The sequence below is a fragment of the Aotus nancymaae genome, unplaced genomic scaffold, assembly GCF_030222135.1.
Source record: "Aotus nancymaae isolate 86718 unplaced genomic scaffold, 86718_ANA_hifiasm-v0.15.2.pri h1tg000025l, whole genome shotgun sequence".
NCBI classification, from domain to species: domain Eukaryota; kingdom Metazoa; phylum Chordata; class Mammalia; order Primates; family Aotidae; genus Aotus; species Aotus nancymaae.
This window is the reverse complement of record NW_026988438.1, coordinates 4,139,940-4,161,823: the sequence shown is the minus strand read 5'-3', so window position 1 is coordinate 4,161,823 and position 21,884 is coordinate 4,139,940. Positions and strand designations below refer to the sequence as shown.

The window sequence follows — 21,884 nt, the reverse complement described above, 5'->3', positions numbered from 1 at the left end:
GAGTGTGCACTACAACACACACACACAACCCAAGTTTATTCTACATGCAAATGAAAATTTTAAGGTAATAAATTTCCAGATTGTCCTCTTCCTTATTAACATATTTCTAATATCACTTCCTTGAAAATAAACCTATACAAAAGAAAGATGTTATCATATAACTTGACCTGGGGTTAAGGTTATATATATTAACCTGGGTTGTGAAAACCTCTAAGGCACCAGGCAAAGGAATATAACCAAATATTGACCTAGGAAGACATCTACAAGGATTAATGAAGGTGCATCAGAATCATAGAGCTTTAAGTGTTTCATATCTTAAACATATTTCCATTCATAATTGGGTAATGAAATCAATTTATTGTATTTGAAATACAATTTTTAAGTGAAACAAAATGGACTAAAATAGTATAAGAAACTTATGTGCATTGTATAGGTAGGAGAAATACTCTTTCATTAAATTCTGTGTGCATATGTGGTAAGACAGTCACATTGTAAAATTTAATATTTACAAAGAACTGAAGTGAAAAGTTTTAAATCCACTAAGCCAAAGCAATGATTTAAAAACATACATCACATAGTATCTTCTCAATTCACTTTGAATAACAGCTAACATCTTTACAATCATTTACCAGGCCTGCACGATCTGCTCACCCTGCCAATGTCTACAATGCCCACAACCCCTGAAACTTGAATCCTCTCTGGCTTGGCTCCAGCCACACATGATCTCTGCATTTCCTCAAATAGGTCAATTACGCTTCTCCTCAGAGCCTTGGCACTTGCTCTGCCCTTTGTCCAGGATTCCCTTTTCCCAGACTTGTAGGGCTCACTCCCGCAGAGAGCTTCAGGTCTGTGCTCAAATGTCACATTTTCGGAAACTCATTCTGAATCATTTAATATAAAATTATAATGCCCACATCAATCTGACACTCTGTATTTTCTTAATCTGCCTCATTAATCGAATTGCAATGTTGTCTTGACATTATAGTAAGAAGGCTAATAAAACCATCATAGTTTTCAAGGATCTCGTTGGTTTAAAAAAGTGAAAGAATATAGTAGTTCTTTGATGACGACTATTTGTTAAAGTAAAAAAAGGATGTTACCCCACTCTTAAAAATTCTCCAATGACTTCATGACACCCAAAAAAAAATAGGCTGGGTGGTGTCTAGTGTGACTGGGGATACATTTACCAGATTCATTATTGCCAGTCTACAAGATCCCATATGATCCTGTATCTCACCCTCTTCCTCCCAGTTCCCCACTGGTATCCTCTACAGTTTCTTGATATTTCTCAAATGTGCCAAGCATATTCCCTTCTTTGGTACTGATATGACTAGACTTAGTGTCTCCACCAAATTTCATCTTGAATTGTAATATCTATAATCCCCCCATGTTGAGGGAAGGGCCCAGTGGGAGGTTACTGGATCATGGGGATGGTTTTCCCCATGCTGTTCTCCTGATAGTGAGTGAGTACTTATGAAATCTGATGGTTTTATGAGCATCTGAAATGCCCCCTGCTTGCACGTCTCTCTCCTGTTACCGTGTGGAGAAGGTCCTTGCTTCCCCTTTGCTTTCTGCCATGATTGTAAGCTTCCTGAGGCTTCCCCAGCCAGGTGGAACTGTGAGTTAATTAAACCTCTTTCATATATAAATTACTCAGTCCCAAGTATTTCTTTATAGCAGTGTGAGAACAGACTAACACAGGTACCTTCCACCTGCAGGTTCCTCTGTCTAGAAATCTTTTTCCTCAAATATGCCTGTGTTGCCTTCTTCACCTCATCCAGGTTTCCATTATAATACTACCGACTCACAGAGGTCCAACAGAGGCTTTACCCAACTGCTGGGTCCATCACTCCATATCCCACAGCACGCCTCACTACCTGACATATTACATAGTATACTTTTTATATCTGGACCTTCTTCCCTCATTAAGATATAAGCACCAAAAGGGTAGCAACTTTAAAAATATTTTTAATTTTTGTGGGTACATAGTAGGTGTATATATTTATGGGGTACATGAGATAATTCGGTAGAGGCATGCAATGTGTAACAGTCACATCATGAAAAGTTGGATATCCATCACTGCACACATTTATCCTTTGAGTTATAAACAATTCAGTTGTACTCTCTTAGTCATTTTCAAATGAATAATTAAGTTATTATTAACTATAAGCTCCCAGGTGTGCTATCAAATACAAGGTAGGGCAGCAATTTTTATTTGTTCACTGTTACAGTCTTAACAACTAGGAAACTTTATAATATATAGTGGGTGCTCAGTTAATGTCTCACAAATGACTGAATACCTACTTTATAGGGTTATTCTGGGAATTAAATAATATAATATGCTGTGTTATTAACACAAAACATTTATTCTAGTACCTTGCAATATGGAAAACATGTATTCCATAACAGGGGTAATATTTAAATAGTGTTAACTATCTGACAGTCACTCCCCTAAGTTTTACTCATTTAAGCTTTATAAAAATCTTATGAGATATATGTTATTATTATTATGATTCCCATTTTATAGATGAAGAAACTAAGACATAGACAGATTAATAAATCTCAGTTAATAAGGGTCAATACAAAGACTTGAACTCAAGGAACTTGGCTCTTGAATCTACGTTTTTTTTTTACCACTATACTTATTGCTGCTCCAAAGTCCTTCAATGACACTTAGATTTAATTTTCTGTATTACTCTTTGTATTTTCACTAGCATCATCATTTCAGAAATAGGTATTTTAAACAGAATCCCATTTGGTGTCATGCATACCACTGCAGACTTTTCAGAAGTATGTAAATTTCAGAATTAATGGCAATGAGAGGACAGTTTATAAATTTTAGAATTTGCCTCATAATATCTTTATACTGCCCTTTTTATTATTGTAATTATTTATTAATGTCTGTGATTCACAATAGAATAAACAGTGACCATACCTGTTATTAAGCAAGTATCTCAGGTACTTAGTATAGGGTTGATATAAGTGCTCTCAAATATTTCTTAAAAAAACTAATGCATAAATAAATGTATTAATTCATTTACTAACAAATAAACAAATGCATAAGTGAAGTCAATAACTATAGAAAGAAATATCTAAGTTCATGATTACTCCAAAAATCTTTACTTGACGTAAATCACACAGCAGTATTTCTTTATGCTATTTTAATATGGTAACACTAAATTTAGTCATAATTATACTTGTTCAATAAATAAAAGTGGACAGAATTCAACTTGACTTTCTGTGGTCTAAAATGGCTGTATTCAAATATTTTGTGTGCTAATGCATCATACATATTTAGTAAAACAGATTTCCAAATTCTCTTTCTGAATAAAATTACTTGGGACAAAATCTGTTTTTTCCAGATCATATTTAACTGCATATTGTCCCAAAACAATCCTAAAGTCCACTCCAAATTTAAGTGTTTTCCCTCCTATGCCCATTTGAAATATCCCTAAATCTTCACATAAGCCTCCATCTTACTTTCTTGGAGTTCGCTTATTTATTCATTCACTCTTTTTACTTGGTTCCTGCACTTACAAAGCATTTTCATTAGAATTGCTTTACAAAAATAGAAGATGAATAAAATACACACAATCTGTCTCAGAGAGGTTAATCCCAAGGTTATGTGTGTGGCAAATGGTTGCACAGTGGTGCACACCTATATCTTTTGATTCAAACGTTAATGATTTTTCTGCTATATAAGAGGCAAATACATTATGTCCCAAGACTAAAAGAGAAAGAAGGCATATTTGTGTCCCTAAGTAGAGTCAAAAGTAAGTTAAAGTTTATAATCTTTGATCCATCTATCCCTTCCAATTTAATTTTGATTACTCCTTTCACAGCTTTTAATTAAATTTATGTAAAATATTGCACAGCCATCCTTGGTTTTCCTAATTATTCTTGGAAATATTTATATACTTTATAATCAATATTCAAAAATAATCCGATGGAGATTCCTGACATTTTTATATTTTATTTTTATGACTTCTTTGCTTAATAACTCAATGAATTTATACTTGCAATACCCTGATAGTAGCCATAATCTTTGTTTCAAATGTACTTTCTATATATTATCTACATAAGGAATCTGAAAGTTAGTCTGTATCTTTCAAAAGGACTACAGCTGCCAGTGATAACGATAAACAATTTCTCTGAGAAAGACCCCCTCAAATCAGGCATTTTTAGGGGAAATAATGGGGACCTTTTGGTTTATACATACTTGAAGTGCTTCTGTGGACAAATGTTTAACATTTGACATGGGATGTCCCCTTCCATTGAAATAAACAGAGAGGAAAATGGTTAACATAAGTGCCACGTTTTTTGGTTGAAAGTAATGATAAGAAACTAAAAGGGATAGGCAAGTCACTGGTGGGAATTCCAAAGCTTCTCTCATAGAGGTGCTAAATAACACCTACTTCAAGGACTGGGAAAAAGTGAGGGATCATGAGAGGAGACAAGAAACATGACAGTAACTCAGGCAAATACAAGGTGGAGTTTACCCTAAGAATCCACTAAGAATACAATCACAATGTATTATTGTTTTTTTTTTACAGACAGGGTATAGCTCTGACACCCAACCTGGAGTACAGTGGCATGATCATAGCTTGCTGGATCCTAAAATTTCTGGGCTCAAGTGATGCTACTGCCTTAGCCTTCGGAGCAGCTAGAATTGTAGGCATATACCACCACATTCAGCTATTTTTTTTAATATTCTGTAAAGACAAGGTCTCTCCATGTGTCCAGGTTGGTATTGAAAGTCTTAGCCTCAAGTTATCCTCCTGCCTTGGCCTCCCCAAGCACTGAGAGTGTTGGGATTACAGGTATGAGCCACCATCCCCAGCCACAGTCTATTTTTAAAATAAAGAATAAGTCATAATGTATAGTAGAGTTACAAAAACCTTAGGTATATTCTGGTATCAAAAAAACCGCACAAGTATAGAAGAATGTACATAATCTATTCATCAATGCAGACCACAATCCTGGCATTTTCACAAGTTAAAATAATTTACCAGCAATATATCTGTTTATTCTCTTTGTTTAAACAATGATTGAAATTAGGATAATCTAACTTCAACTTCTAAAATAAAGTCAGAAAGGAATGAATAACTTTAAATTTAAGAGTCATATACAGGAGCTCACAATCAAAAAGAAGTTTTGGGAATAAATATTTGTTACTGTACAAAAATTGTTATAGCACTACCTTGTTTAGATGCAGAATGAGATGAATTTGAAAATGGATTAAACAATGTATTTATTGAGGAAAAATGTTACAGTTTGAGGGGATATTATGGGTTGCTTATTACAACAATTTTAGGTGATGGTCTCAATTTCAGGACTGAACTAAATTGTGTTGTAGTCTCAGTATATAATCAATGCCTCTGAATGAAATATAATAGCAAAAGGTGCAACCAGACTAACCCTATTTTTTATTTTTTGATTATTAATTTTTTTTATTTTTGATTATTATTATTAATCTTATTTTTAATTTCTTTTTTTTTTTAACTTTTAGGTTCAGGGGCACATGTGCAGTTTTGTTATATGTAAACTGTGTGTCATGGGGGTTTGGTGTACAGATAATTTTATCCCCTGGGTAATAAGCATATAGGTATTATTTTCTGATTTTCTCCCTTCTTCTTTCCACCCTCAAGTTGACTGGATTGTCTGTGCTCCGCTCCGAGCATCCATGTGTTCTCATGGTTTAGCTCCCACTTACAAGTGAGAACATGTGATACGTGGTTTTCTGCTCCTTAGTTTGCTTAGGATAATGTTCTCTAGCTCTGTCTATGTTGCTGCAAAGGACATGACCTCATTCTTTTTTCTGGCTGCATAGTATTCCATAGAGTATATATACCACATTTTTTTATCCACTTTACCTTTGGTGGGCATATATATTTATTCCATGTCTTTGCTATTGTGAATAGTGCTGCATTGAACATACACATACATATGTCATTATAATAGAACAATTTATATTTCTTTGGGTATATACTCAATAACTAAATTGCTGTGTTAAGTGATAACTCTAAGTTCTTTGAGGAATTTCCAAACTGCTTTCCATAATGGCTGAACTAACTTGCACTCCCACCAACAGTGTATAAGCATTCCTTTTTTTCTGCAACCTTTCCAGCATCTGTTATTTTTTGACTTTTTAATAGTAGTCATTCTGACTGGTGTAAGATGGTATCTTACTGTGGTTTTGACTTTTATTTCTGTAATGATTAGTGATGTTGAGCTTTTTTCATATGAAAACTCAAATTTGTTATTCTATGTAATATATGAGGAGGCTGCCTGTATCGGTCAGGGTCCAATCAGGAGACAGAAACCACATTAGCAACTTGAATAAGGAAAAGTTAATATAAAGAATTATTAACTGCTAAAGAGGGATTTAGCTACTAAAGAGGTAAGGAGGAAGGAATTCAATGTTCCAAAAGTAGCAACCACAGAATGCAGCTACTGCCTACAGAGCTGAGGGAGAGAGAACCAAGCAGGTACTTACACCTTTAGAAGAGTCCCACACATGTACTCACACACTCACACCACCACTCACGCACTCAGACATCTCTGGAGAGGTTGTGGCTACCCCTGGAACTCTGTTGGTGACAGAGAAATTTACTAAATAGAGCATGTAGGTCCCAGAGTGTATGAGCTACAGCTAGTTTTTTGGTGTGGCCCCTGAATGGCAGAGAATCTTGCTAGAGGGTATAGGCTACAGCTGAGCAAGAGGTGAAGAGTATCAGGACCCTCACACACCAAACTTCTAAGTGCCCAGTAGAAAACAGCATGACGGAAAGTGGAGGCAAAGTCTCCTTCTCATCTTCTGGATTTGCAGTGTCCCTCCAGCCCCTTAAATTGGCAAAGTCTAACATCAAGTCAGCTGACAAAAGAGAAATGTCTACAGCATGAAGCTTTGATAACACAAGGAATGGTAAAGAAGAATAGATTTGGAGATGAGAGGCAATAAATTAATAAGTGGCATGCTGGCACTTTCGCATACTTGGTTGTTCAAACTGATACAGTTAAAAACTGTATAAAGTCACATATTTATATAGAGAGTCACAAATCATAACCTCTTGTATTATTTTTCTAAATTTAGTTATCTACTATGGCATTCTGCCTTAGGACTATAAACCAAGAAATTACACTGGTGGCATTATTTATGAATTTAACTTTTTATGAAAGAATATATAGAGAAAATGTATAAATTTTAAGTGCACAACTAACTCAATGAATTTTTACAAATCTATTCACTCATGTAAACACCACCAAAGGCAAGATAGAGTTTATTAGCAGCACCCTGAAGGCCTCATTCTTGTTCCTCCCAAGAAATAATCATCAGTTTTTAAAAATGTTCCCTTGAAAATCTTTACCTGTTTCCTTACATGTTTAGTATAACTAATTAAAAAGTACAAAAATAATGCACTATTTTGATGTGGAGGAGAAGAAAGCACAAAGCTACTTTTTAAATTTAAGAACTATTTAACATCAAAGCTGTCTATAGAAACCACTGTATTGCCCGTATTTCATCTAATTTGACCATAATTAGCAATTTCTTTCTCATTCCAGGGGAAGAAGACAAATAGAAAGAGCATACAGAACTTCAAATATCTTGGCATTAGTGATAGAGATGGAATGCAAATGTTGAGAATAAACTATTTTCTGCTAACTGTCCCATAACTGAGAAAATGCGACATATATGCAATACAAACAAATCACAACACCAAATCCAGCAACAATTTAGAATCCTAAGGAAGCAATTTAAATACACATAAAGGCAAAATTTTAAATACATAATATATTGTTTCTTCAAAACTCATAGCATTTAACATACTAACAAATAGGTAATATGTTTTTGCTATATCATTTTGAAGTAATGAAAGGAAAGTAATACGTTGGATAGAAAAAGTAGGGATTTTTTTTCTTACTATATTTTAAGATGACATATGTATTTTAGAATTATTGAAACTTTTCAATTAAATGAATTTGACCAGTTATTCAATTTGGACTCAGTAACCCAAGAGGCTCAAAAAATTGGAGCCCCTATTTTCTTTTAGCCTTGTGTTTCTAGATTTCTGAAAATCTATTTTAATATTTTATAATATTATTTACATATAAATTTAAAAATGAAGCATCATATTGAAGGTTGATATATTAAATAAATTACTTTTTTCCTACTAGCTTTCCATTACAAGTCAAAAGTCTTTGAACTTATGATTTGGCTCCATAGCCTGAAGGTTGTAAATGCTTTTCCAGAAGGTTTTCAAAATTTTTTTTAATGCCTGCCTTTTTTACTGGATTCAGTTCAAAATTTCTAATGAGAAGCATACTTTAAATAGCCTTGATGCCACATTTTTAATATGTTATTTTATTTTATTGCTCTTCCCAACTGAGAACACTTATTATCAACATATTTTTAAGAGTTTTATATTGGTAATATTTTGTTGGTTCTTTGTTTCCTGTTATAATGGGCTTTCAAGGAGTAAGCAAATTTGCAGATTTCCCAAATAAACACATCCATGTTGGGCAGCGTGGTATGAGGAAGGTTTGTGAAAGTAAGTAAACGCTTTTCGCAATACCCCTTTGTTGCATAGAAAATGAAGACGATTGCCAATGAGTTTATTTTTAGGGAGAAAACTAGTTTGAAATAAAACACAAATTTATTATGTAAACCACGTTTTATTCTTAATTATGTTTGATTTTGGAGTAGTCTTTGCATTTATATATGAGGAAACAATGTCAGGAACTGACCTCTTATGTGTCAAAGTCGAAGGTTATCACACACAAAATTAGTAACTTTTTCTTACTTATGTATTCGCTTACAATTGTTCTAATAATTAAATCTCCATGGAATTTCATTAAATGCACATGTTTAAGGTGGGTAACATAAACAATGCTATATTTAAAGTTTAGCAGCCTTGAGCACAACACAAATCCATGCTACTCCTATTTCCTTCATCCTTGCTTAGGAATGATGTTTGGTCACCACTCCTACACACAGCTCAGTTATTCACCCTGAGCTCTGGTCTCTGCTGTCCATCTGCCATCTATTTATTATTATTATTCCAGGTTCTTTCCTCTTCCTTCCTTCCTCCTCACCCACTCAACCAACCACCCACTGAAATCCTGAGTTCTGCTCTTCAGTAGTTTTTCAAGATTAGAACTTTCCCGCTCTTCCCTTCAGAAATACTTTGGCATGCTTATTGCTCCTGAGAGACCACTTGCTCACCTTAGCTCTACAACCATTCCTCAGCCCCTACTTATCCCTACAGAGGTTCAGTCCTAGATTTGTTCCTCACTCTTCCATTTCCCTTTCTATAACAAAACATTTCTTTGGAAGCGCAGCCAAGAATCCCAAAAAGCAAATTCAGTGAACCAGTGCAGTAAGACAGCTTTTGCAGATGAGAAATTTTGCAAAACTATGGTAACAGGGAAGTGCATATGGTCAGTGCCTAGCTGATTACATTTTCATTTGTAATGTGGAAGTACTGCCAACAAATTGAATGAAGCTTACTATGACAGAACACATTACTTAGAATTCCACACTGTTGCAAAGCACTTCTGAATGACCCTCAATAATTGTGCTGTGAAGTTTGATATTGTGTACATCTTTAGACTCTATCAAGCGCATGCCATAAGAACAATAATGGAAGACAATACATTAAAAAACAATGCTGCTATAAACATGCCATGTGCAAGCATCTTTTTCATATAATGACTTCTTTTCCCCTGGGTAAAGAAGGAAAAGTAGATCCACGATTTGATCCAGAATTCCCAGTGGAATCCAGTGGGAATCCAGTAATTCCAGTGGGATTCCTGGATCAACTGGCAGATCAAACAGTGAATCTACTTTTCCTTCTTTAAGGAATCTCCACACTGTTTTCCATAGCGGTTGTACTAGTTTACCTTCCTGCCAACAGCGTAAATGTGTTCCCTTTTCACCACAAAAATATGGAACCAGGCCACATGTCCATCAAGCAATGAGTGGATAAAGAAAATGTGGTATATATTTACCATGGAATACTACTCAGTCATAAAGACAAAGGAAATAATGACATTCACAGCAAACCAGATGGAACTGGAGACTATTACTCTAAGTGAAGTAACTCAGGAATGGAAAACCAAACATCATATGTTCTCACTCATGTGGGAGCTGAACTAAGAGTCCTCTTAGTTCAAAGGCATAAGAATGATACACTGGACTTTAGGGACTCGGGGGAAAGGGGGTGTGTGGCAAGGATAAAAGACTACACATAGGGTACAGTGTACACTGCTTTGGTGATGGGTGCACCAGAATCTCAGAAATCAAAACTAAGGAACTTATTCATGTAACCAAACACTACCTGTTCCCCCAAAAACTACTGAAATAAAAAAATTTAGAACAAACAAACAAAAACCCTCTCATCCCCAACAGCCAAATGTAATGGATGGACCTTGTTTGGATTCTGACTGCTACCCCAATAAAAATTAAGATTTTTATTAAAAACCAGATGATAAATGATAAAAGTCAATGATATAGCCATCACTTTCTAAACTTCTTTAAAATTAGAAAGAAGTGAAAAAATGTACTTCTAATCATTTCATATCATTTTAAAAATATGGCTTCAGATTTTCTCCACTTAAATTGCAAAGCAAACCTTCATTATTAACTTTTATATCCTGTAAAATGTGCTATTTTATTTCTATATTTATCCATTTAATAAATATTTACTGAATATGTACAATGTGCCAAACACAGTTCAATATAAATTAACAAAAAGTCCTCATTTGCAACTTACCATGGGCCATACGATGGAACCAGTAGTAGCCAAAGTCAACTCCTAAGAAGGTTAAATACCAAGTCCATGGAGAATCCCAAGGCAAATCGAACAGCCTGTAGTTCTCCCAGATATAAATATAACTGGTCAGTTCAACACTCCTGAAAAATAGACTGGAAGACAAAATTCACAAGCAGTGATTATATAACATTTTAGAAATAAAATTATGCTAAAATATTTTAGATAACATTTAAAATTAATATATTTATATGAAAAAATGAAACTCTTCTACTTTGTTTCATCTCTATCATTCTTTCCAAAGGCTCAAATTCCTTGATATCAAAATGATTCACATGAAGTTTTATTTTATTTCATAGGCATCATGGATGCCAGCAGTTTATGCTCTCAATTTCATGAAATTTAAAAGACCATTTCCTTTTTATGTATCTTAAAATATTTTTCATGGAACCCATACAACATCAATATGACAAGACTACAACTTCGTTTCTATGACTTGTCATTTCTAAATCTTACTGAAGAATATATTAAGGATGCTTTATAAAGGAAATTCAAAAGGCAGAAAATTATAGATGCCCATATTTTAAAGTGCTGCAAATTGCCTACTGCCTTCGAATTTTTGATCTCATAAAATTTGCCTTAAGGTTAAAGTTGCTTCTGTCTAAACCTATTCTCTCTCTTCTCCTCTTCCTCCTTCCTTTTTATTCTGTCTTACATCACACATACACACACACACACACACACACACACACACACACACACTCCCCTTTAATGTTTCTTACATGTTATACTTACGATCAGGTATTGGATTCTCAGAGCATTTCTACAATTCTTGTAAGTAATATAAACTAGGGTTTTCAAAATATTAGGGAAAATATTTCCTTAGAAATCAGGCATACAAACCAAATTAAAATAAACAATTGTTTCTAAAACTCATACACTAAAATATATTAAGCCACCTATTTATCAAGCTTCCATAAATTCTTATTTTTACTTTCAAAACCCTATAAAATATACTTTAATTTTAGGAAGGATTTTTTTTTCATTTTATATGATCAAATTTAAGATTAGATTCTAGATGATTTGTTTTGTCACTTTTATAAGTTTTATTGAGTTGACTTATCCTTCTATATTTATTATTAAAATATAAAAGGAATTAATTATTCTGGTTAATAAAGATATATGTATAAGTCATCAACAAGTTTGGCGCTCAAAATTCTGAGAAATTTCTTAAATATTCTAATTTTAGATAAGAGTGGAAGAAGTAGTGCAGATGACTACACTACTAAAATTTTTTATTTTTACAGTATTTCCCTTTACAGAGTCAGTTTCTATGAATTAGCTTACTGAGTATTTCAAAGATCCAGCCCTTTGACTTTATTCTTGAATTTAATATCATATGACTTTAACTGTGATTTAATAGCTTTAAAATAACCTCTTATACTTTAATATTTCAAGGTTTTATTATTTCACCTATAAAATAGAACACTAGGCTATCTTATAACAGCATTAATATACATAACTAAGAGAAATGCCAAATGCTTACAATTTCAGAAAAGAGTTCACATCACCACACATTAAAAACTCAGTTTCCAATTTGAGATTACATGGTTGGAAGAAGCAGTTCCGTCTGTGAGTTCCAGTCCTTGACTCAAAGGAATTGCTCATCCTGGACTCCTACCACAATGCCAATTTGAGTGATAACTCTGAATACCGTAAAATCCACTGTTGCAGCGGCCCTGAGCCTGCTCGAGCCTCTTTTCTGAGCCATTCTTCCTGATGGCAGACCTCTGCAGGTGTGCAAACCCCACAACCTGACAAGGTGGCCAAGGGTGGCTAGTTGGGGGCATATAGACAGAGCTGGGACAAGGATGTCCACACACAGGTACGTGAGGTCCCTCCGGGGGCAGGACAAGCCATGAGCCAAGGGTTCCCACACTGTTGCAGAAACTCCAAGGAATATATGAAATGAACATTTAAGACGTGCCTTCCAAGTTTTTATGAAGGTATATTAGTCAAAGCAGGAGTTGGAAAAAATTCTACTGTGAAGCTTGTTAGCTTGGTGGGTTACTTTCATATGTTTAGATGAAGGCTTCACAACACTGCCACTGTTGACATTTGGATAGGATAATCCTTTTTTGGAAGAGGCTTTTGTGTGCAAACATTTACTGAAACTATGAAATCTTAAAATTGTTCACTATTGTTCATTAGTAGGGGTTACCCATATAAAATTCAAGTTTTAGGTTAAAAATGGCAAACAATATCAAGTTTAGATGCTTCAATATACCAATTTCTGTAAAACAGGAATTCTTAATCTTAACAATATTGTCATTTTGGGCCAAGTAACTTTTTGTGTCGAGGGCCTTTCCTGTGCATCATAGAATGTATTCCAGCATTGCTGTTCTTTAGCAACTAGATTTAGGAGCACTCCTTCTCACCCCAGCTATGACTACAAAAAGTCCCCAGATATTTCCAAGTGTTTCTTGGGGAGCAAAATTTTCCCCAGTTGAAAACCTCTGCCTCTGCCTAAAAACAACTGAGCCAGAAAGAAAGATAAAAACAAAATTTAGTAGAAAGTTGAAATCATCTATAGCTTAATAGCTGAAGTATTGGCACATGATATCAAAGCAGATTCATCCATGGATTTAGGCAGTCATTCACTGAATTCATATGAAGAGCCTACTAAGTGCCAGGCATAGCACAAGGCACAGGAACACACTATTAAATGGGCAAACACCACCAGCCTTATATAAATGTTCCCTCAGTTTAATATTTTTTTTTAAAAATATGTTATCTTCCTTGTCAGTTCCAGTGACAATGGAAACGGGCATTAAGATACCAAAATCTCGATAACAGACTGAAAACATCCTTGAAAAACTTCTATTTGTAAAAAAAATAATAATAAATAAAAAGTCTAAAAAACCTGTCTGCAATTGAAATACTTTTCTATTTCCTGTACAGGTGCCAGGTCTTGAGCAGACACCCAATTTATTAGTCCATCAACTGACTTATTAGGGTTGACACAAACCGAGCTGAAATATGCCTGCCATACTACCATCAAGCCTCCCCCGACTCCAACCCACACACATTACATGAAGCCTAAATTTCCTCAAGACACGAAGAAAGAGAGAAGCAGCTGTGGGAGTTCTACTCCCTGCTTTCTATCAGCAAAATGAATCTGATTCTCTTCTAACACACATGTGAAAGAATAGCCATGGGATGCCCACAACTAAAAACAATTCACCTAAGACAGACAGCTGGGAAATGATTATCAAGCTCGGATAGCCCTGGATTGCAGAAAACAGCACCTACATTTTCAAAAATGTTCTCACCAGACCTTGAATCATAAACCAAAGCGCCGTCCTCTTTCTCTTCTCAGTCCCCCTTACCCTTCCACCCTGCAATCTCAGCACATGACTCTGCACTCTGGAATTTAAACTCTCTAAACCCCATCCTGTGGGAAGAGGCAGACATAATACGTATGTATATAGTGAGCTTACTTTATCACATGAAGATGGAATATTGGGTAGCACAGGAGCTTGGAATTCCCAAATACTAGACACCTTTTATGCCTTCAGTTTGAATGTAAGACCAGGAAAGTGATCTAAACATAAAGAGACATTACAATCCTCTAATCAGCAACCTGCATATAGAGAGGCTTTCCTCCCATGCTCCTATTATCTTCATGAATTCCCCCAAACAGCAGTTTTCTCTTGAGTTTGAAGTATATGTTTCAGCAAATGAAAAGTAGCTTATTTCTTTAACTAGTGAACTGATTATGTATTTTACATAACATTTTCTCTCATCACGAGAAATTTGTCAATGTTCAGTTACTGTAAAAAAGCTTCTAAGTTACTACATTACTATTTAATATTAATCCTCAGTTTTTTACAAAATGAAGTTCAGTTTCAATGTTGAGATTAAAAAATAATCAATAAATTAGAAATAAATGTTATTTGGGGATTGAGAATTAGAAACTAATGAGTTTTCAAAGTCATCTCCATCTGAGTCTACCCATCACCAGGAATAGAAGTGTGACCGTGGGCATGACATTCACCCTTTCAGCATCTCAGTGCGAATTTAAGGTCTGAGATAATTAGGCTGAATGAGCCCTAAAATGACTCTCATGTTGTTGTCATTAAGAAAGCCATAACATTTGATGTAATGCTCTCATTGCAAACTTCTGAAATATCAAAGCATATATATTTAAGGATATATAAATATCCTTAAAACTCCAAGAAGTTAAAAATAAATTAATATAGTAAATATATTAGATCTTTTGTATATATGTGTGTGTGTGTGTGTGTGTGTATGTAGAGAGAGTGAGAGAGAGATTTTTCTGAGAAATTTTGTTACTTATTTACTTCAAAATCTCTCAACTGGATCCAGGAGTTTGCACTGCCCATCTGTAAAGCTATTGCCACTTTTGCTCCATCTAGTGGAATATTGATTCTTGCTTGGTAATAATAAGATAGATAATACTACCTTTACCATCTGCAAACAGATAAAATGTGTACTACTAATTCTTACTGTGAAATAGTATTACATTTATAAAACAATCACTTAATTTCTTCTTAACAGTAACCAAAAAGCCATAAACCTTTATAAACACAATGTGATAGATTTGGAAGAAAGGAATTTGCTATATCCTTTACGTCACAGGAAATATATTACTTGATTGAATAAGCACTCCAATCCAGACCAATAAGCAATGAAACTTGCATTCACCAGGGAAGGTTCTTCTAATAGCAGTTTCTGAAGTTACATAATTAATAACAAAGACAAAGTCTATTTATTAGTTTTCTAATGCAAATTATAAGAGGAAATGAGATTTTCTCAAACATAATTAACAAAGCAACAAGTAATTAAAATTTATTTTCCTTACATGAGGATTTTTAGTAATTATTTCTAGGTTAATAAAAATTTAGTATTAATAATAAGGTATTATTAACATTTCATAGATTCATTTATCTCTTCTTTTGGACAATGAATTGCTGCTTATTAAAGTCATCATCCAAAATGATAAACATTCATTTGTTAGGTCTGATTTGCCAAGGCAACATTTAGCCTCTCATGCTAAAGCCCCTGGTATAAAAACCTGTATACAATTTTTCTTTATTCTCTGGCCCCACCCCAAGGAGTCAAAAGTATTTCAGAGAAGTTTAATTTCCTCCTTTTTAATTTTTTTTTTTTTGGATGAATTGAAACTTTCTTGTCAGGAATGGAAAATTCCATGGCAGGCATGGCCAGTAAAAGTATGCATATATATGGCTGAACATTGTGGAGCTAGCTCCACGGTAAAAATTGGCAGTGACCCATATGTATTAAAAGTGGAGTGTCCCCAACTTTATTTGAAAATTTACCTACTTAAATTATCCTTCTAACTTAACTGCAATTTGATTTATAATCTGCTGTTTCAACAGAATAAATGAACCCATTAAAAACAAACATACTGTAGATATTTATATCAGGAATCAAACTTCTCTGGGGAGGATGCAATTTATGGAAGCAGAAACATTGGAAGGAAGTAACAAATTGAACTCCCGGTTTTCTAATGAAGGATTGGAAATTGAGTTCTGCTTAAACAAGCAGGAAAAAAAAATGTGATTATTTTTCACTCATTAACATTTAAGTCAGTAGCTGGATATTTCACAAGTTTTAGATACGTGTGCTTAAAAAATAGATTTGGTAAATATTTTGTTAAATCAAGATTAATTTTTTTACAGTCACACATGACACTAATTGTTAGAAAGGCAGATTATCTGCATGATACACTGTGTTTAACTAGAATAAATAGACATATCTGTTTATAACTTTGACTAGTATCTGACTAGCAGGGCTGCCTACTGGATTTCAGAAGAGCAAAGCAGATGCAAGCCTGCCCAGAATCTGGTTCTTAGGACAGATGGACTTTTATTACAGATCACGGTCTGTCCAACAGGCTTGTAAACAAGATAGAATCTTGTCCATGGTTAATATTTTCCTTGACATAAAGATTTGAAAGAGGTAGCATGTGTCTTTTCTATCAACATGGTAAGTATGCTATTAATCTTTAAGACAGCTAAATTTTATGTAATCCTGAAATTAAGATCCTCGAAAAAACACTGTTTTTCTTCAAAGTCTGCGCACAACATTTCTATTACATGAATGGCGAAGTGGAAAACGTGTTTGCTTTGATTTCCACTTCTTTTGTCCGAGGCCACATGCTTATTTGGAATTATTACCCAAAGCATAATTCTTCACAAATGAATGAGCAAAAGGCACGCTACCATTTTTCTTGCAATCACCTATTTGAAGGACGTGGCAAGCCTCTGTTGCTAGTGTACAAAATGAAATTGGTCCCTGGGAGAGGATACAATACTGCCGTGTTAATCTAACCCTCAGCTGTTAATGATTTGCACAGGGATTCCCCTTGATGCTGTGGCTTCAACTGAAATATTGTTTTAAGAATTGATGTCAAATTCTTCCCTTTTTTTGTTTTTTGTTTTTTTTTTTTTTTTACTGTAAGGGGATTGAAAGGAATAGATCCATAGGCTTGCTTTTTCTTTCCAGTTTATATTTGGGTTTGGAATTTTTTTAAAGCAACAAATGAAATAAAAACATTTTTCACAATATTTCTATACAACAAAACAAAAAAAAAATTTCATTTTCAGATAATTTGCTTTACTGGAATCTTTCAGACAAGGCTATAAAAGAGAAAATTCTTCACAAAAGTTAAAAAATCCATATTTCATCATTTAGAATTGTTCTTTACATATACAAGGAAAAAAAGAAGTAATTTGCTATTCTTGTTTAATATAACGATAGAAAAATATTCTCCAAATTCAAGTTCATAACCTTTTACCTTTCTCTCAAAGGGCACCAGAGTTAACAGTTTGTGTTTGTTTAAGGGGTGTTATGAGTAGTGGGTGAAGGAAAAGAACCACATGTTCTATCCCTGAAGGACTGGTTTGTTTTTGGTTTCTTTTTTTCCTTCTCTCTCTCTCTCTCTCTGCCTCTCTCTCTCCCCCCAACTTTCTCTCTCCTTTTTCAGATACTTTTTTTGGAAAAATATCTATTTTATTCTTATTTTCGTGTTATAACTCTGTATCTTTTAAAAATAACACTGCTGAGCAGAAATATTGTACTGAGGATACAGTTTGTATTTCTGGTACCCACAATGTTATGATAAGAGAACAATCTAATTTCATTTGCAACCAAATCAAATTTTAAAAGGTAAAAATAAAAATGCTGAAGAATTCATTCAATTTGCTGTCAAATTCATTGTCAAAATGCTTAACAAATTCATTCCAATTCACTAAAATATATGACATATAATCGGATATGCAGGACAATTCTCAGTTACCAAGTGACTTTTATAGTTTATCAATCATCTGATTTCCATAAACCCATACACAACTTTCTGTGAATGAGCTAAATTAACCAATTAGTTATTTTTAAATAACTAAATCTATATCCAAATCTATATATACCTTGGATATGTTGAATGTATTTCTTGTTCATTTCTGCCTAAAGGGGACATGTATTATAAGAAAGGAAAAAATCTATAATCATAAATTCTTATTCATGATAATCTCGGAATTAGTTGCAAATTTCTGGAGACATTATCTTCCTCGGATTCCAACTGCAAAATGCAACAATTATAAGTGTTTTTCAAAGTCAGTATTAGTAATGTTACGTCTACTATATACTTAATAATATACTTTTCTCAAAATCTTATTGAAAAATAAAGATACTTTATTTTAAATACTTTCAGGTTTACTTTCTTTTTAGACTATTTTATGTAATATATGAAATTATTCCACCTTTCTTAGATGTTTAAAGTTTTAATGTGATTTTTTAAAAAATCCACCTTAGTTTCCCGCTGAGCAGTTAATAGAAACATTCCAAAGCAATGAGCACCAGTCAGAAGTAAAGCTCTTAAAACAGGACAAGAAGCAATGGGTGGGAAGCTGGAATGAGAACATTCATCAGCAGCTCAAAGCACAGACTTCCAAGGGAATCTTTCCTCACCCTCTGCCTCTTTGGTAAGTCCACATGCATTGAAGATGACTTCCTTTTATTGGTCTCTCCTCTACATGCATTATAATATGCTATTTCTAAAAATTAGTAGGTCATTTACATCTTACTATCATTTGGTCCCAATATCATCTAATTTTATCGTCAACATAACAGTATAGGAATATCACTGTTTTTTGGACTCTTTACCATGCAATAGACATCATTCCAGGCACAGGAGCTAAAACTATGAAGAATGCACACCTCTTGCTCTCAAGTTGTGTACAAGCTAGCAGGAAGGGCTGGGAAGAAAAGAGGTGAGCATCGACACCATGTGAAAATTCTAGATCTGGGATAAGCACAAAATTCCATGGGACTGTAAGCTTGGAGAACAGATAAGGCTTGCTGAGGCATGTGACATCTATGCTTAGACCTAATAAATGAATCTCAATTGGCCACATGGATGACTTTCCAGGCAGAGGGAAGTACCTGTGGTATGTGGGCAATGACAAGTAGTAAAGCATGATGGGATAAACATGACAAAGAGACAGGAGAGTGGAGGACCCAAAAGCAAAGCCAGAGAGACCATGTTCTCTATAGTTCAGAACAGGGATTTGTACCTTACACTTGAGTCAACAGGGAACCAGTGAAGGGTTTCTACTGGATTCATGTTATGGAAATGTTTGGCTGCAAATGGGTTTGTACTAGAGCCAGACACCAGTTAGGAAACCATTGTAGTTATTCAGAGATTTGTGTGAGCTGCTCTAGGGAGTGTCTACACTCTAGAGAGCTATTCTTTCTGAACCTGGCAGAGGCAAATACAATTTTAATAGAGAACTAGATCATAACTCAGAGCTGGAATCACAATAAGGCAAATGAAACACTCATTTTAAAGGGATATCAACAAGGCAAGATAAATAATATTTAGGGTAGTTTTTTAGATGAGTGCAAAAAATCAATGAAGAGCAAAATATCAAAATTTTAAATAATAGCATGAACTGAATTCCTTGGGGAAATCTGTGTAAATAGACTAATTCCCCCATGCAGTGGGTTCCTTTGCCCCTCTTACGTAGGGAATTTCAGTGTTTTCACTCAGCGTTGTTAACCCATCTAACTCACCCTGGAAGTCGTGACAGAACACCAGCTGAGACTGATGTTAAAGCATCATCCAAACGACCCGGTGGCTTCCCTTTGCGAATCCAGCTGACAACAAGTTCAAGCAGCATCAGGGAAATGAAAAATGGAGTTGCCTAGAAAGGAAATTGCAGAAAAGAGATGCTATTATGTTCCATATGAAATTATTTTACCTTTCCTGATTAGTCATGTCAGAATTGAGAGGCCCAGATTTGGGAAGCCCCAGAGGAGATGGTAGACACCCATTCTAGAAGATTACTTCCTACACAGTAGGCAGAGAAGTCTAACTGTTTTAGACATATGCTAAATATGTGCTCAAATTATATCATCCAATTTGAATATGAAATGTAATCATAGATATAACTATGATAATTATAACATTATAATATTGGGAGGAACATCTTCCAAATTACATTAAAAAATAAATTTAGAATAAGGCAAATAATTAGAAGTCTATTGTCTCTATATGTATAATCTAGACCCACTTCAAGAGGCTTTCCTTAAAGATGCACAAAATTCTAATTTTTGTGTTAGAATTACAAGAACTATATTTCTAATGATGAAATTGAAAGAGTAGAGACAATTTTCTTCTTAGAATTTTAGAAAATATGGTAATTTTACATGTTGGCTTAAAACATGATTCAGATTTTATTTATTTGGTTTTGATTTGTTTCACATAATAAGTGATGTTTTGAAGGCTCCACCATTGATGATGGAGCATTTAATTCGGTTTGGTGTTGCAGTATAAGCAATAATAATTTATGAAGATATCAGTGCCACTTTTTCTACTTAAAAATCAGAAAGAAAGTATAATATCGAATCTTGAAAAAGATATGGATTTTACTCATTTGGAAGCTAATCATGAGTTTTGAAGCTTTCTAAACAGAATTCTCAATAACAATAGTGTGTGATGTCAATTTAGTTTTCTATTTCTCCCCTGAACCAGTGAGTGCTGTAGGAACAACTTTGATAGGCTGGGGAACTTCAGGATTCAAGTTCTAATTCTGGGTATTTCCACTTTCAATCATAGCCAAGAACCAGAAGTGAAATGTACCTCTGAGCACTTCAAAGTTTCAAAGAAAACTTGGTTCACATCCAAACTTACGAAGTCAGAGTTGGACCTGGTCAAGCTGCATATCCTTCATTCTGCAGAACTACTCTACCAAATGAAAGAGGAAATAGTTTCCTCGGAAGGGGTGGACAAGCTAAAGATTTAAAAATGAAATTGTTACAAACTTTACTGATATGGTGTAACTATTTGACATTGAGCTTTCAACAGCTACATTTACGATGCCACAGAGTCCAGGAAAACGTTAAGATTTTGTTTTTATGATATTCTGGCGTGACATATAAAGGAGGGAATTTACAGGTGAGGATGCTATGGATTGTAAGGAAATTCAATCCAAGTAGATATTCTACTTTTGCTTCCTGCCTTTAAGAAGCCGAATTATGATTAGAATTTATTAATTCAAATAATGAAAGTGAACAAAACGCTCAGGTTGACCTTACCATTTCTTAAGAAAGAAGCAAGAGTAAAAGTAGCCTCTTCCAATATCGTCTCACCTTTTTTACGTAATCAGGCACCTCTTCTAATGTTTGGAATGAAGTTTCACTGGGCTTCATCGTGTAAAACATCACGCGAAATCCCTGGGAAACTGAAACCTCCCGTTGGGCTTCTGGGTTCTTCATTTCTGCCCTTGTCTGATTCCCAGCTGGAGAATATTTGGGATTCAGCGGTTGAAGCCAGAGGCTGAACGAAGAGGACGAGATGTGCAGCTCAGAACAAGCTCTTTGTCAGAGAACAGCTAAAACCAAAGCTCCATTGAGAGCACAGCCAACAGCAGATTCTGTATAGAGAGACAGAAAAATACAAGGCTCAAGAACAAGTTCAGAGTTCAGTGGGCGCTAGGCCAGAAACAGGGCGTGTGGGGGAGGGAAAAGAGGACTCATACCCAAATCAAAGTCATACAATGCAGTTTGACT

General features: G+C 34.6%; 1 protein-coding gene across 5 annotated transcripts in view; it reads right to left on the bottom strand.

Moving 5' to 3' along the window:
• The window catches only part of AGMO (alkylglycerol monooxygenase), a 441,694-nt gene that overhangs the window by 380,585 nt on the left and 39,225 nt on the right, over nt 1-21,884 (bottom strand). For all 5 annotated transcript variants that reach the window (XM_064380350.1, XM_021674184.2, XM_064380352.1 and 2 more), the window contains exons 2-4: nt 21,465-21,748; nt 19,887-20,017; nt 10,773-10,924 (exon numbers count right to left, since the gene is read on the bottom strand). In XM_064380350.1, coding sequence (XP_064236420.1) covers nt 10,773-10,924; nt 19,887-20,017; nt 21,465-21,590 — 409 coding nt within the window. In that variant the 5' untranslated portion in view covers nt 21,591-21,748. The remainder of the gene's footprint in view (nt 1-10,772; nt 10,925-19,886; nt 20,018-21,464; nt 21,749-21,884) is intronic.